Source organism: Gigantopelta aegis, chromosome 4 (assembly GCF_016097555.1).
Source record: "Gigantopelta aegis isolate Gae_Host chromosome 4, Gae_host_genome, whole genome shotgun sequence".
Classification (NCBI taxonomy): Eukaryota; Metazoa; Mollusca; class Gastropoda; order Neomphalida; family Peltospiridae; genus Gigantopelta; species Gigantopelta aegis.
Window position 1 is genome coordinate 42,799,512 of NC_054702.1, and position 17,590 is coordinate 42,817,101.

Genomic DNA, 17,590 nt, shown 5'->3' on the forward strand with positions numbered 1-17,590 from the left:
GAGGCCAGTTTAGGTGTCTAGCATATTTTAACAATTGGTTGGAAAATTGAGAAAACCTGCCACCATACAGCTATAAAAACAAATTAACAATACAAAATCGTCAAGTTTAATCATTAACAATTTCTTTTTAAGTATTTTGCACCTCTTACTGGTGTAGCAATCTGCTTAACGATCCATTTAAGGATCCTCATGAATATTCTTGTATCTTACAACAGCGGTTTTGTTTTTGTTAATAAAAAACCTTGACTGATGGAAGTATCAGCAGAAAGCCATCTTAGTTTGTTGACAGGCGAGTGGGGTGGACAGGTGAGCAATTACCAGTTAGATAACAGTAATATTACCAACAGTTTGGGTTGTATTTTATTTTTTATTAAAGTTTTGGGCGTTTTAACGACACCACTAGAGCATTGATTTATTAATCATCGGCTATTTGGAATGTCAAACATTTGGTAATGTTGACATAGTTTTAGAGAGGAAACCCACTACATTTTTCGATTAGAAGCAAGGGATATTTTATATCCACTATCCAACAGACAAGGTAACACATACCATGGCCACCAGTTGTGCACAGACTGGAATGAAAAATAGTCCAATGCGCTCATTGACGGAGATCGATCCCAGACCGTCAGTGCATCAGGCAAGTGCTTTACCACTGAGCTATGTCTTGCCCATTTCTAAATTAAGTACAAAACAAAAGTGCAAAAGATCCCCAAGCTTCAATCCATGTACCTTGTATCAAATTATGTCAACAACCATAGATAATTGTAGTCCTGTTAGTTGAAAAAACCAACAGCCAATATTACAAAAGAATTTTATTATAAACGATTAAGTAACAAGTCATGTGTCCACAGTGTGTAGTTTCACCTGCCTCAAGTTCTCATACAGTGAGTATAATGACTGGATGGTCTCCATTTTGAGATCAGGGTTGTCACTGCAAGTCTCTTGGATGGTTTTCACAAATTGTCCAACTTTCTACAACAAAACAACACAAAGACATTAAGAGCTCTAATGGCTATATACTTGTACTATGGAATTTAGTCCCTACATATTAAAAATGTCAAATACTTCACATCACTAGTTAGTGTTATTTAATGCTGCAGTCCCTGGAATATTTTTTATTATTTAAGCTTTTAGAATAGATTGGTACATATAAGGTCAACCACATCGCTATAGTTTCGGAATGCTTACTCATCTACACTATCTAGGTAAACTACAAATGCAATGGCCAGCTGTGTGGCTGTATGCTATTTGTGTAGGCACTGACGTTGTCACATGATATTGAACAAATTTAACCCTCTTGATTGAGGAGCCATATCATAACTCCAAAACCTATATCCATAGACGTACATGGTATAGCACTGTACCAGGGATGGGTGGGGGATTTACCTTGACCTTTCAACAGTGTTCAGCTGTTGGCTGTAAGGGGCTGTCAACAGTTACATAAGGCTCCAGGGCAAGAGGAAGAAGTGGTGTTTTTCAATTTACGTAAGTTTGCAAGATATTTCTAGAGGACTCTATGTTATATAGGGGGGGGGGGGGGGGGGGGGGGGGGGGGGGGGGGGGGGGGGGGGGGGGGGGGGGGGTGGGGGGGGGGTTGGGGGGGGGGGGGGGGGGGGGGGGGGGGGGGGGGATTTCTTTTTATCATCCATTATCATTCTTTTCATTTGCGACAGTTGTAAACAATGTCAGTAATGTTGATTGAATGTCAGCGGTAGACTCGTTAACTAGCAGAACAGCAGTGGTGTGACATCACCAATGGTAGGTTTAGCACTGAAACGAACACAGTGACATAACAAAACATTGTCTTGTGATCAAAATTTGACCAATCAAGATTATAGTGCCAGCTATATCTGCTACAAAAGCCTTTAATGGATGATAATTTTATTTATTATTTAGACCTTAAAAAAAAGTGTTTTCTGGAACCCAACCCTATCCAGAAAAAAAAGGGCAACCCTTAAAAATGTTTAAAGATGCATTATCTTTTTCTCTTTTTTTTCTATTATACTTTTCCCCCCCGATTAAAACCAATATGTAGGTGAACAGAGTACATATAAACATAATATTTTATCTGGACCTGTAGTGGTGGATGTTGTTAAAAATAAGGGGGGGGGGGTGTGTGTGTGTGTGTGTGTGTGTGTGTGGGGGGGGGTGATGTCAGGACATAGCCCAGTGATAAAGTGGTCAGTTTGGCATCATTTCCCCGTCAGTTGGCCATTGGGCTATTTCTCATTCCAGCCAGTGGACCATGACTGATATATCAAAGACTGTGGTATGTGGTACCCTGTCTGTGGGATGGTGCATAAAAGAAGATCCCTTGCTACTGTGAGCACTCAAATGACTGACTTAAATCCCACCCACCCATAAAGATGGTTACGATCAATACCTCCATTTGTTGTAAGAAGCTGTGAACCTGTTTCCTTGGACATAGCCTCACATCTGAAGTACTCATCTGAAACACACAAATTACTTCCAAGGTTAACTCTGTAATAACTTGACATATAAACAGTGAAACCTTCCTAAACCAGATCACCGTGGGTTTTTTATCCAGTTTATAGAGGGATCCGGTAAATCCAGGATTTGTATTTTGGTTGCCATGTGAAACAGGATTACTGGTGAGGTACATCATATGCCTGTAAAGGAGTTTGACGGGGAAGAACACAAATTAATGAGTGTGTTACAAATTAATAAGGAAGATATAGCCCGACAAGAATTTCCTTTAAAGTGCAGTGATATGTGAAAAGAAGGTCACAGTGATCTAGTTATAGTACACAACACACTGTTATCCCAAGTTGTACTAGCAAGCAAGGTTTGATGATCCTATATGAAAGGACGTATGGATGGATGTATGGACAAATGCCATACCATAATACGACCTGTCAAAGATGGGCACATAAAAATGAATTTTGTCAGAAAAAGTCGGAAACTGCAATCAGTCGAAACATTTTGAAACATACTGAAAATAGAAACTGTACTATATAAACAAACATTTTGATAATTAGTTGGATTTGTTTTAATAATTAGTTGGATTTGTTTTAAAAATTAATTGAATTTGTTTAAGCATACAACCAGCCTTGGTGGTGTCGTGGTTAAGACATTGGACATAAGGCTGGTAGGTACAGGGTTCGCAGCCCGGTACCAGCTCCCACCCAGAGCAATTTTTAACGACTCAACGAGTAAGTGTAAGACCACTACACCCTCTCTTCTCTCATTAACCACTAACTCACTGTCCTGGACAGATGCCCCGGATAACTGAGGTGTGTGCCCAGGACAGAGTGCTTGAACTGTAATTCGATATAAGCAAGAAAAAAAGTTGATTTGAAACAAAAATGAAAATACAAGTCATAATGGCAAACTAATTGACTGGTTCCCGACGTGGCCATTTGATTTAACGTGAGGTGCTTAAACCAGTCTTGCGAACGTTTTTCCACTCGGTCTGGTTGAACACAGCCCTAAAATGTACCAAAAAACAAAACAGGGAAATATTTTAAAATCATAGGTAACCTGAAGTCAGTTCACCTAGGTAACCTATTGTTCAGTTATGTCAATAATATTTGTGTAACCTAAACAATTAGCTCAAAATTGCTTTGAAATTACAGGGTAGGTATCTTCAAAAGTTTGCAACTGTAATTTCAGAATGTGTTCAACACGTAACCGACTGGTAGTTCATGTAAATCTAAACTTGCATAACCCACATGACGATTCACATAAAATACTGTGCTCTGCAAAATGCTTTGCTTTTTTGTATGTCACAGTGATTAGTGATGTAGAATTATGCACCAAGGGTTCTACTAGTAACTTTGTTTTCAAAAACATACATATACCACCAAAGAAGAATCTTTAAAATTATTTTTTGATACAATGAACTGGGCTGGTTGCTGGCTTATTCCATCCAGACTATCAACTCACTTGAAGTCTGTGAACTACGGCCATCTTACACTTTGCCACAAGTGACAGAGAGTTGGATCTGATGAACACTGCCAGGTGGTTACAGTCTTCTGCAGGTTTCTTCTCCACAGAAAGTGCCAAACATTTTCCACTAGAATCAGCAAACTGACCATGGCCGTCTTGCACACTCTCCAGGTTGATCTGAGAGTCTTGAAGAAGGAATCTTAAGATCAACTTGGGTGAAACATCATCTGTAATATACAGAAAAAAGAACAGTGTGAATAAGCAATACATATGCCCTACAGGGCCCCAAGACATTTTCATATCTCCTTTAAGTTCAAGGGCCATAACTTTTAAACAAGAGTACCGGTGAGGTACATGATACGTCTATCAGAAGTCTGATGGAAAACCATATCTATATTAATGAATATGTTAAGGTTATGATTCATTTCTAATCATGTGAAATTTTTGCAATGGGATGGATGAACAGTTGGTTTTGAACCAACCACCATACCAAGTTGTTCCTACATGAGAGGTTTGATGGTCCTGTATGCATTTGTATACAAGATATGATCGAGACAAGGATTTACTATTATGTGCAGTAGACCGTGAAACATAGGTCACAGTGACCTAGTAATAGAACGTGACACACTGCCATCCCAAGTTGTTCCTACATGTGAGGTTTGATGGTCCTGTATGCAAGATATGGTCCAAACAAGGATTTACCGTTATGTGCAGTAGACCATGAAAAGTAAGTCACAGTGACCTAGTAATAGTATGTGACACACCACCATCCCAAGTTGTTCCTACATGTGAGGTTTGATGGTCCTGTATGCATCTGTATGCAAAATAGGATCCGGACAAGGATTTACTGTTATGTGCAGTATACCATGAAAGGTAGGTCACAGTGACCTAGTAAGAGTATGCAACACACCACCATCCCAAGTAGTTCCTACGTGTGAGGTTTGATGGTCCTGTAAGGATCTGTATGCAAGATATGGTCCTGACAAGAAAAACTTTACAGACGGACGTATGTACAGATGGACAGATAAGGCCATACCATAATACGACCCATAGATGGGCATGTAAAAATGGATAAATCACCATGAAAGTCAATTTTGGTCTGTAACAGTACACGATAAAGCTACAATGCAAAACAAAAAGTCAAAATAGACCAACAAATAGAATGACAGAGACGAAACCTATAGGACTGGTTGGGGACAAACAACACTCACCAGTGTCATTATTAGTTTGCGATTCAGTAGTATTTGTGCCATGGAGAGTGATTCTTTTATCATCACTGGTTGCTGTTGAGAGCCTGCTACAAGTGACCCACATTCAAAACATTGTGTTTGTATTTAACTTGGATAAGAGAGCATAGTGAAACCAATATGGAGTGTGGTGTATCATATGCACCCAAGGTTAACAACTTTCTGGAATTTTTCAAGAAAAAAAAAGGAATTCTGGAATAAAGCAATTTCTATATATAGAAAGCAATATATATGAGAACGCCGCTGCATGAAAAAATGACTATGGTCAAAATTCGACATCTTTTTCACACCATTTGAGCAAATCTGATGCAATTTCAGCAAAATTTTATTTTTACCATATGAAATAATATTTACATGATTTCTTTTACTCAGTGCAACACCCATGGTATGCCTTAAATATATACATATATTTCTAATTAATGTGTGACAGCTCTGACTAGAGAGGCGATGAGACATTTTAGCCACTTTATTCAGACAATCCCTCGCATACTGCATGAGAGCAATGATACTATCACAATTATTGATAGTCTTGTTTTTATAAAACTGGGCAAATCACCAGTTTGTTCATTTAGCAAACTTTCTTAATATCACCTTCTAAATTATTAAGATTCGAAACGGGGAAAGGCCAGAAAGTATAACTACAAATCATTCACTCATGTGTTTAACATGAAAGAAACAAAAGAGGAAAATCATTGTTATTCCATTTCTGACACTACATTGGTTTGCCTGGCATGTGGTGGGTGATGGGGTCAATCTACATGTAATTTGGTGAACCCATCAGGTTATTCAAACCCAAGCTTCACAACAGCTATACTCACGATTTGATCACTTCAGTGTAGGGAAGGATTGAAATGTTTTATTTAACGATGCACTCATCGCATTTTATTTATGATTATATCAGACATATGGTTAAGGACCACACAGATATTGAGAGAGAAAACCCACTGTTGCCACCTCATGGGCTACTCTTTTCGTTTAGCAGCAAGGGATCTTTTATATGCACCATCCCACAGACAGGGTAGTACATACCATGGCCTTTACCAGTCGTGGTGCAATGGCTGGAATGAGAAACAGCCCAATGGGCCCACCAACGGGGATCGATCCCAGACCGACCATGCATGACCATGCATTGAGCGAGCATTTTACCACTGAACTACGTCCCGCCCCTCACTGTAGGGAGTAGGATGCAACATGAGGGTTAATGTGTTCTCATGAAAGATAACTACTTGTCATGCTTTCGAGATACTGGCTTTTATTCTAAATTTTTATTTTATCAATCTGTGATATTTGTATTTTTCTGACAGTTCTTTAACTGTTGAATTGTTATATTGATGTGGTTTATTACTTAATGTTTTGCATTTACCATAGTTTGACACCTAATAGCCGTATTTTTCCTGTTGGGGTGTCTTTAAACATTCATTCATTCATTCCCCCCATGCAATCACAGCTCTTCCACCCACCCATCACCGTTTATATTTGTCTGTTGCCTCATAACACATGTAAAAGACAGGATGGGTGTCTCCCACCTACATGTGTATGTGCAATGCTCTAGGCTTGCTATATTAAAAGATTTTCCTTTAGTTTCTTTTTCTGCTTCAGATTTCAAAATATATACAAGTATGGTAAATGCAAATGGTTTTGAAAACAAAATTAATTAAGGACCTATAGATTTTTAGCCCATATTATTTTAGTCAGTTTTGATCACAGATGACCTCTAAACAGCGTTTCAGTAAAAATTTACCCATGTTAAATGAATCCTTTGAAAATGGTACCTTAAAATGTGACACAAGCACTAGACCAGAACGTACTAAAATGGCTGTTATTCAGCATAATTTAGGTCAGCTTGTTAGGTCAGAAATCATGCTGTTTAGGTTGATGTATAATAAACATTCATAGGCGTGATTTCGAAATAAAATCCTGACATAACAAAGCTAATTAAAGTGTGTTTTAAAAATATTTTTAGTTTTATGACGAGTATCTCAACAAGAACGCAGATATTAATATAAATGTTGTGGTGCTTTAATAAAACAAATCATGTAGCAAAATAAATTCCTTCTTACTTATGATGTTTAACAACATCCCCCTAATTACACAGGGAACCAGGACATGGATTGCAGATTCAATGAAAACCCACCCAGATGTATCACAAAAATCAACATATACACCAAGGTTTATAAGATCTATTCTTTATTTTAGTGTTTTTTGAAATTTGGTTTGTATATTTCATGGTAAATAACATTTAAAAAATGTCCTATACCAATACTGCTATCGAGCGGTATTTTCGGTAGACTCGGCTCTAAATGGATGCTTGGGTTGAGGTTCACCCGCTAATTTCATGTAAATAAAATAAAATTCCATACACAAGGCTCTCGTCTGATTTATACACAACTCATTTTGCGTTTGTTAGATATATTGTCAATGCTTTACTAAACTGCAGGAAACATTTTTCAATACCAAAATTTCAGTGTTTTGAAATTTGCTCAGTATGGTAAGTCGGTATTGATATGATACCGATACCGAACGGTATATATAGTATACCACCTAGCTCTAAACACTAATGTTTGAAACTCTTCAAATCATTGGCTCTTCATATAGTCATTCATTTCAGAGTGAATGTGAACAAACCAGTCTAGCGAATGTTTTTCCACTGTTTGCCTGAAAGCAGCCCAGATATTACAAATACTGTATTTGAGGTCATAGAAAAAAAATGACATGGTAAATCAAATATATTACATAAAAACTATAAATGTATATCTATGTGAATACAAACCTACAAGATCTGTGGGTAGAGAAGCGACAGGGATGAAAACATCAGCAGAATATACTGTATTCGTCTCAAAACAACCAGGATGAGTGGAGCATGCTGGACGTCGGTCGTCAGCTAGTCGCCTCAGAATGTCATCCCGACAAACACAACCACTGGAACATCCAGGGCCATCTTCAATGTAGAAGAGTGCATCAATGGAATGTGATTCGAGAAACAGTGGAAGACTGGGTGGAGTGGTTGAGCTGACTGTAAGGCTATTTTTACAGAGGTTCAGAACCAGAAACACTGTAACTGTAAATCTAGCTGATAAGGTGAACGGTTCTGAAAGAGGAATAGTCACCTGGAAATCAGACTTGCCTTTGAGACCACTGGATAATATAAAATCATGTGATTCTGTTTTAGTTTCCAATTTGTCATTCAGTGTGAACAGAATATGAAGGTTCCAGTCAGGTGACAGTGTAAAAGAGCTCTGATTGGTTAATGAGACACTGAGGTGGTGTTCCCTGCTGTAGCCATTCTTTAAAGATTCAACTCTGCATTGAGACTTAATCAGCCGTGATGTGTGATTCATCTCGGAAGCTAACTCCGAAGCCATGTTGATCTGTTGTAGGACCATGTTAAGATGATCTTGTTGGTTTTGTATACATTCCTGTCTCTTGCTATTGTAGTCAAGACCCAACAATAGTTCCTTTATGTTCAGCCCTCTTGACCTTTGTGATAAACCTCTAGGACGAGTTTCAAGGACAACAGTATCACCATTTCTGGTATAACACAGCAAACTTTCATCTAAAATAATAACATACAAATTATTTATACTGATACAACAATAAAAAAAAAATAACTTGTATCTTTTATTCAGGGAAAACATACTGGATAATGATATGGCAGATGACAAGTATTACACTTATGACATTATCAAATGTTTGACATCCAATAGCCGATGATTAATTAATCAATGTGCACTAGTGGTGCCGTTAAATAAAACAAACAAACAAATACACTTACGCTCATCAATAAATATTAATACATTTTGTTTTCATGAAAAACCCTAATCTGTTCTTATTTTAATATTATATGCGTAATACAACTTTCAATCATATATTAATCCCATCTGTTTTTAAATGTATCGGCCATATTTGATATGCATACCATGTTTTAAAGGGTCATATATATGCACCATATGAGAAACACTGATGTCATGGATAGGTTCTGTTTTGATGTTGAAGAGATTTGTCCAAGTCTTGTCGTCACGGCGACCACTTTTCCTGTTGATTGTAGATGTGAACACGGACACCGTGGAACTATGGAACAGTTGTTTACCATGGCAGGACCAACTTGAAGTTAAACCTTGTACAACCAACGTTTCGTAGCTGACATGACCTGTCGGATCTTCTGCTGTTATGACTACCTTTCCCATGTCACAGCAGGCAATAATGGCATCGCTGGCAAGTTCATCATGTTGGCAAATCGGGGGAAACAACACATCTGTGTTTTCACTGTCAGCTTTTTCCAAAATAATGCTTCCAATGAAGGAAACACTGTTGCCCGTTTCACAGAGTATCTGCCAGTCCCCGGAGAGTAGAGATTGGTGTTCTGTTAACTGTCTAAAGTAGATGCAGCCATCTGGAGTTGAGACCAGGAGGACTGGTGCGTTAACAAGAGCTGCCTCCATGCCAAACAACACCGAGAATGTCCGAGTTGAGAGGATAACAGAGCAGGATGACACGTCGTGATATTCTGCATATGTCTGGGATATGGCCAAATATAAACTGCACTTTGTAATTTGATCATCCAGATATTTTCTCTGAACATTCAGGTGATATCTCATGTTGGGTGATACATGCATGTTGGTTTCCAGTTGTTTGGAACTGGTTACTTGATGATCACAGATACTGAAATCATCATCTTTGTGTTCTAAACACCACATATGGCCATCCATGGCCGCAATACATAATATGATGCTATCTTTGTGAAGAATGCAGAATCTCTCATCCAAAACAATGTAGGCCTCAGATGCTTCATGAAGTGTTTCACAAAATGGGTGTACAGTATTATTATCAAGCAGGTCATCAAATATTTCTTGATTTGAAACAAGGGCACTATCTCTGAAATACATAACAGGCACAATTATAAGTTATTCTTATTATTAATATTATTCACAACAAATTGCTGAATAAAGTTATTTAAAGCAATTTAATGTATGGTCACATGTCAATATTAATTACATGTAATAGTTGTACAATAGTAGCAATATGATTTTGTTCTACATGGTTGTCACAGTGGTCCCACTGATTCACAGGTCAACTGGACTCTAGGATGAGTCATGTTAGAGACCGGTTAGATTAAGAGGAGTCAGTGGACGTATTATTAATTATTAATATTAAATTTAAAGTAAACAAATCATATAATTTAATAAAAATAAATAAATCAAAACATATTATTAATTATTATTATTAAAGTTTTAAAAATCATCTAATTTAATACAAAATCAAAAAAAAATCAAACCATACATCTATAACAATCAACAAGTCGAGAAGCTGTTATTGCTCTGCACAGTCACTGTAACTGTAGTGTTAATCACTTCTCAACATAAACTATTTCTCAATTACTTGTAACTCTCTCATGGCAAAATCAGTTTGTTAAAAATGCATTTTGAATATCATTATTATACAGAACCATACATTTAGTACAAATTACAAGGTATTATGATTAGGTAACTCACTGGTTACTTAAATGTAATTCACATAACTGAACAATCAGTTAAATTAACTTCTTGTTACCTAACATTTTAAAACATATCCTGTGGTTATGCAAAGGAATAGCAGCTTCTGGATTATTAATGGTTGATACATTGTAGCTGTGACTAGTTTTCCTCGGTGTGCCATTTTCATGTGCCTGGCTTATCTGTGCTTGTTTCTGGATGTCTTCACAATGTTATTTTATGATGTAAATAAACAGTTGTGGAAAGTAATTTTAATTTGCTTATGTGGTCAGTTTAATAAAAAAAATCATGGGCTAGGCTTGTTTGATCTCGGATCAGCTTAGCAGTGTTAGGTTAATCATAGTTGGAAAAGAGGGAGGGAGGGGAACATGATGGCATCAAGTATGCTGGCTTTCTTATCTGGGACAATTAACAGTGGACTGTGCAAATACATGTACGTTATCACATTTAATTTATACCTTGCTGATTGCAGTTTGGAATGTGTATCATTTCTAACATTTGTTTCTGCAACTCTGTACACATGATTTGATGATGTAGCCACCCATAATTCCCATGCTCCTCTGCTACAAGACATGGTAAAGTCTGTCACAGAACCAAGGCACTTTATAATTAACTGCAATGAAAAATAAGTACATTTAAATTAAGGAATATTCATTGGTGATCTTCCAAAAAATTATACTAACCTTTTTTTTTATAACAGTCTAAATGTACATAAAATAATAATACAAATAAACAAGCATTCTGAGAGTAGTGCTAAACAGGCCTTGACCGTAATTGGGCTACCAGGTTATAAAATCTGGTAGTCCCCAGTAAAAATGGGTAATCCCATAATTTTAATACTTGAAAAAAAAAATGAGAGAAAATATTAAAATAATTAATTTTTTATTCAAACATGTTTTAGGGTTTTTAAAATCACGAGAAATATACCGTGAAATACACACTTGTACCTGTTGATTGCAGAGTAACTGGATGTGTAAAACAAATATATAGTAGCCCGATGGACTAGCAGGTTTAGACATTTGGTAGCCCGAGCAAACATTTGGTAGCCAAAACATTATAGGCTACCGCTACGGTCGAGCTCTGCTAAAGCAATACATGTCCACTACCAGACCCAAAAAATTTCAGTACTTAACTATGTTCCATTTTCTTAATCCTCAGTGCAAACAAACACATTGCATAACAAAACACCTAAACAAAAAACCTAACATAACATTGGGGGAGAGGCAAACTGAGAAATAGTTGGGGACAAACTGACAATTTGTTGGGGGTTAAAGGACACTTGGGGCGAACTGGTTTGGGAGCGAAACGTCTGGTAACCATAAAAAGGTAGCTATCTGAATAACAACCATCTATTCATAAATATTGATAAGCTTTAGAATTGAATGCTTATGCTCACTCAAACTGGTCTTCCTACACTAAGATTAGACTCCTCCAGGGTGCATAAATTCTTGGACATGCGCCAGTCTGAACGGACATGTACGGTACTGTATAGAGAGAAAGTGTGGTTCTTTCTACGTCCGAAAATTGTTACATTACCCTATATATAGCTGGTATTCAAAACTTGTGGCACCATGTTTCAACTGTTTTTCAACCAAAGTATTGCAACAAATGGACACACAAACCAAAAATGTATAACCTACCGTACTCGCTAAATCCCATTTGAAGTACTTGCATCATTATTAACAAAATAAATCTTCCAACGACAACCTTCAAAGCTTTCCCCGCCATTTTAGCTTTGCTAAATAGAAGGAAACAACTCACCATGCACGTTAAAAAAGTATTGACTTAATGTGCGCCCTGCACTAGACACGCGCCTGATGTAACATGCAAAGTTGTAGTTCATCAAAAACCTCTTAATTAACTCGAGTCACCTCCAGCCCTCCCCTTATTGCCCATTGGGCTATTTCTCATTCTAGACAGTGCACCACGACTGGTATATCAAAGGCCGTGGTATGTACTACCCTGTCTGTGGGATGGTGCATATAAAAGATCCCTTGCTGCTAATCGAAAAGAGTGGCCCATGAAGTGGCGACATCTCTCACCCATAACCATATATATGTTCGATGCCATATAACTGTAAATAAAATGTGTTGAGTGAATATTTAAATAAAACATCCCCCCCATTGATATCGATATGTAGGGGAAGGCTAGAGGAAACTGTGTAATGCTTTGGCAATCGTGGACATCCATATTGCCACAAGTAAATTGGATGTAATGAATGGCTTCGAGAATAGTCAAACTAAAGTTCTATGGTATCAGATTTAAGAAAAATATGTATTTTAGACACATTAGCTTGCGACCATTTGGTTGTCGATGATTGAAAAAGCATTACATAGCTTCCTCTAGCCTTTCCCTACATATCAATAAGTTAATAATAAACATTATTATGTTATTATAAGGGAAGGCTGGATGTACTGGAGCTGCCTTTTGATTAGTCTGAACGGACATAGAATATGTGGTTCTTCTGCTCATGAAAGAAGGGGACAATTAAGGCATTTGACCTGGTATGCATAGTCAACGATATATAATGCACATTATTGCTTAATATCAACAAGTATAATCATATAGTTAATTAATAAAATGCTTAAATGTGACGGCTATTATATGTAACGGGCGCAGCCATTTTGTACCATCCCAGTGAATATGCCCTCTGGCGAGCTGGTGGTTACGTAATACCTAACGTGTCATGTCAGGAATTAGTCTTCGAACTGAAGAAACAAAATTAAGGCATTTGACCTGGTATGCATAGTCAAGGATATATAATGCACATTATTGCTTAATATCAACAAGTATAATCGTATAGTTAATTAATAAAATGCTTAAATGTGATGGCTATTATATATAACGGGCGCATCCATTTTGTACCATCCCAGTGAATACGCCCTCTGGCAAGCTGGTGGTTACATAATACCTAACGTGTCATGTCAGGAATTAGTCTTCGAACTGAAGAAACAAAATTAAGGCATTTGACCTGGTATGCATAGTCAAGGATATATAATGCACATTATTGCTTAATATCAACAAGTATAATCGTATAGTTAATTAATAAAATGCTTAAATGTGATGGCTATTATATATAAGGGGCACAGCCATTTTGTACCATCCCAGTGAATACGCCCTCTGGCAAGCTGGTTGTTACGTAATACCTAACGTGTCATGTCAGGAATTAGTCTTCGAAATGAAGAAACAAAATTAAAGCATTTGACCTGGTATGCATAGTCAAGGATATATAATGCACATTATTGCTTAATATCAACAAGTATAATCGTATAGTTAATTAATAAAATGCTTAAATGTGATGGCTATTATATATAACGGGCACAGCCATTTTGTACCATCCCAGTGAATACGCCCTCTGGCAAGCTGGTGGTTACGTAATACCTAACGTGTCATGTCAGGAATTAGTCTTCGAACTGAAGAAACAAAACATACCTGATTTTTGCAGATGCATCGCAATGTTCTGTAATAATATACATCCCAGTAAGCCAGCACCAAGTATATATTATTTTTCAATACAAAATAAACCACCATTGTAAAAGTGTTGAAATAACCGTGTTATGTTTTGTACATAAATTAACCCACGTACTGAAATAATAATCGGAGTGTTTTCTTGGTTAATTGGTCTTTTCTTTCTGTGGCCCTGTACCTTTGGTTCCTAATTGGCAGGCGTATATTTAGATGGTCCCCAGACACTGTGTCTAGACACACTAAAAAGACGTGCTTCTTTTATCAAGATCACAGGGTATTTTGTGATAACTGCGCGGACACCCCTCAAATCATAATGGACATTATCAGCCATCCGGCTTTATTATTGTAAGTAATTCTGTAAAACCCTTGATTAAGTAGACTTTCCCATCTAAAATAAAAAAAACTGACCAATTGCGCAGTCCCAAAGAAAATAAAAGTATCATTTGGGTATCATGAGTGGTCGTTTTTGCTCGAACGTACCCTACCAATAGGCCTAATAATATGCATTTTTTTCTTTGGATTTTTTAAGAGTAAAATACTATAACTCTATTTTATTCTATTGATGCAAATTGAAATATATTTAGTTAAATAGTTTATTATACTATCAAGTCATTTATGTTGTTCTACAAGTCAGGCTGATGAAAGCGAAGTGCCTTGTAGTAAATTAGAGCGTTTGTTTACACTGTGCATAGAGGCGTTGGACGGAGCTGACGTCACTTCGCCTCAAGCTATACCACCGTACATCACAAAAACAAAACAAAATGGCTGCCCCCAGTTAGCAGGAATAATCACGTTTTTTTTATTAACTCTAAAATTACACGTTTTTCATTTCTTAAAGTGTCAGTATGTGTTGGTGGTCCGGGTATGCATCTTTCCAACACATCATGCTCATATTTGAATTGATCCTCCCTTTAAGAAAAGTGTTGACATAACGTGCCCAGTGCACTACCTCTTGATGAACTAGCCACGTTGCAAATGTAAAACGTATCATGTTACCTCTCTTGTTCTGTTTTTATAAAGATGAATAAAGTGGCCGTTAACAGCAAATGCTGACAACTGAACACCGTCGCTTTGTCTCACAGATACCATCATTACACTTTTAGTTCCAAAACAACTCAAATTTATCTTTCGCGCAAATAGTTGTCTCCCCTAGAGGTCAAAACACGGGATTTGTTAGGTCTCACTACATAGATGTCATCTGCCATTGAAATCCATGTAAAATTGCCAAAATTCAAATGAAGATTGCTAATAGATCGGGTTCTTGTTGACACTAACAACATACACCATTGCGAACATACATTATATAAGCATTTATTTTCACTCCACAATTGAGAACATTTCCGTCTCAGTTTTATCTGGCTATAGTACCGGTTCGAACCATCTGTTCAGAGACTGATTCACACTGCTATACACTTGAATGCAAGTAGTATAAATGAAGTAGCCTATGCCATGTATATTCCCCGCTTGTTACTGACCCCGGTCGGGCTGCTGGTGCTCTATTGTACCTGCCAATGCAGGCGGTCCCTTCTCCCACCCAACCCAACCCTTTCCTGTCCTGGACGGAGGAGCTGGCCAAGGCCGGCACCTGGCCCATGTGCTGTACCTTATCTAACTTATTCCTGTTTGCTTTTGAAGCAGTTGTCTAGGTTGTTAACTTTGTTAATGGTGAGCTGGATTCTATAGGTTGCATTTGATGTATGCTCCTCGGAGTTCCATACAGCAAGCATGTAGGGTGTTGGAGACGTACTTTGGTATGACTGATGTGATGTCATTTATGTAGACAAGGAACAGGGTTGGTGATATCACACTTTCCTGGGACACTCCTCTCATTTTAACGATGCTGCCGACTGTCTTGTCTACCTCCACTCTTGCAGTGCGTTGGTACAGGTAATCACTCAGTATTTTCCCGTTAACACCTGCTTCCAGACGTTTGAGCAACAGCTCCTCTTTCCAAACTGTGTCAAAGGCCTTTGACAGGTCAAAGAAGACTGCAAGCACTTTCGTTTTCTCTTGGAAGGCATTCTCGATTTCTTTTGTACTGTTGTGCTGTCGGTAGCCTGTTTTTGTAGGAGTCAGGATATAGTTGGACTCCAGATGCCAGAGAAGCTTGTTGATGACACTTTCCATCAGTTTATCCACGCAGCTGAGGAGACTGATTGGCCTGTAACTTCTGGCCTCTTGCTTGTCTTTTCCTTTCTTAAGGATAGGTCTGATGTGGGCTTCTGTCCACTTTGCTGGGACCTTCCCTGTATGCCAGCTTTGGTTGAAAATATGCAAGAGGGTTCGCTTTGCTCCAAGACCGAGGTGTTTTAACATTTCATTTGTGATTCCGTCAGGGAGTGTAAAAACATATCGAGCCTCATAGTGACGTTTGATGTACACATGTATTTGGTTCATCTCTTGGGAAGGTCTGCAATGCCCTGTCAATAGACGTCAGAAGTCTAATCCTCCAGCCATCTCTCCACAGCACCTGTGAGCTGATCATTATCATCGTCATCATCAAATCTCTGTCCACGAAGGTGCTTCTTGAATTTGGCAAACAGGTGATATTCACTGGGAGCCAGGTCTGTTGAATAGGGTTGGTGAGGCAACAGTTCATACCCACACTCCTACATAGTTGACATGGCAACAAGCCACGACGGATTTTGCCTCTTCGTTTCCCCTTGATAGAGTGGCGCAGCTGGTGTAAAATACTAGCATAGTATCCACAATTCATTGTAGTACCACATGGTAGATAGTCAACATGAATGGTGCCTTGACTATCCCAGAAGACAGTGGTCATAATATTTTTGGTAGACCTCGAAGTCTTGATCTTTTTGATCTTTGTCAACGTTTTCCTGGGAAGTTGTAGTTGTTGGCCTTCCTGGGAGGGGTCATCTTCCAAACTCGCTCTGCCCTGCTTAAATTCTCTTATCCATAGCTTGACAGTGGCATAGGACAGAGCAGATGCCCCATAGACTGCACACATGCGTTCATGAATTCTCAAACGTGTCTCGTCCTCAAGTGGCAAAATCTTAATCACAGTTCTGTACTTCGTTTTGTCCATTTCTTCTGAATGTCGTAGGGTACCTAGTGACCAAGTTCATAAGCATAACATCTGTATGTACAAAATGAACAATACTACATGACAAACATTAATACATGTTACCACACATAAAAAAGGTCAGCTATCATTTCAGAAACTGTGCAAGGCTCAATATTTTTACACACACACACACATACACACACACACACACACATACATGTGTGTGTGTGTGTGTGTGTGTGTGTGAGAGAGAGTGAGAGAGGCTGATTGTTACACGCATAGATATTAACGCACTGGCGCAGGGGATAATTAAATCCTTTCTGGCATCACAAATTGTCCCATTCCGTTGCTGGGACTCGAACCTGTGGTACCGAATCGCCCGCAAATTGCAGATTTAACCAAAAGGCGTTCCGAGTCTGAAACAGTGGACAGACCTGGCACTGGCTAGTATG

The 17,590-nt window shown here is 38.1% G+C and overlaps 1 protein-coding gene across 2 annotated transcripts; it reads right to left on the reverse strand.

Moving 5' to 3' along the window:
• Positions 1–797: 797 nt before the first annotated feature.
• Positions 798–15,250, reverse strand: LOC121372058. Of its 2 annotated transcripts, XM_041498311.1 has the most exons (7): positions 15,110–15,250; positions 11,104–11,258; positions 9,073–10,028; positions 7,927–8,709; positions 3,907–4,136; positions 2,384–2,449; positions 798–972 (listed from the first exon to the last, which is right to left on the reverse strand). In XM_041498311.1, exons 1-7 carry the CDS (start codon positions 15,203–15,205, stop codon positions 838–840), a joined length of 2,421 nt encoding a protein of 806 aa, XP_041354245.1. In that variant the 5' UTR covers positions 15,206–15,250; the 3' UTR covers positions 798–837. The 2 variants fall into 2 exon arrangements, with proteins under 2 accessions (XP_041354245.1, XP_041354246.1); XM_041498312.1 differs by lacking the exons at positions 798–972; positions 2,384–2,449 and having other exon boundaries at positions 3,965–4,136; positions 7,931–8,709.
• Between the last annotated feature and the right edge of the window lie 2,340 nt (positions 15,251–17,590).

Excerpts from the sequence above, each read along its gene's own strand:
- LOC121372058 (XM_041498311.1), bottom strand. The coding sequence starts at position 15,205 with ATGATGGTATCTGTGAGACAAAGCGACGGTGTTCAGTTGTCAGCATTT. Across the intron at positions 10,029-11,103 it reads TCCAAACTGCAATCAGCAAG|AGATAGTGCCCTTGTTTCAA; the intron begins GTATAAATTAAA and ends TATGTATTTCAG. Across the intron at positions 973-2,383 it reads GCTTCTTACAACAAATGGAG|AAAGTTGGACAATTTGTGAA; the intron begins GTATTGATCGTA and ends GTTTTGTTGTAG.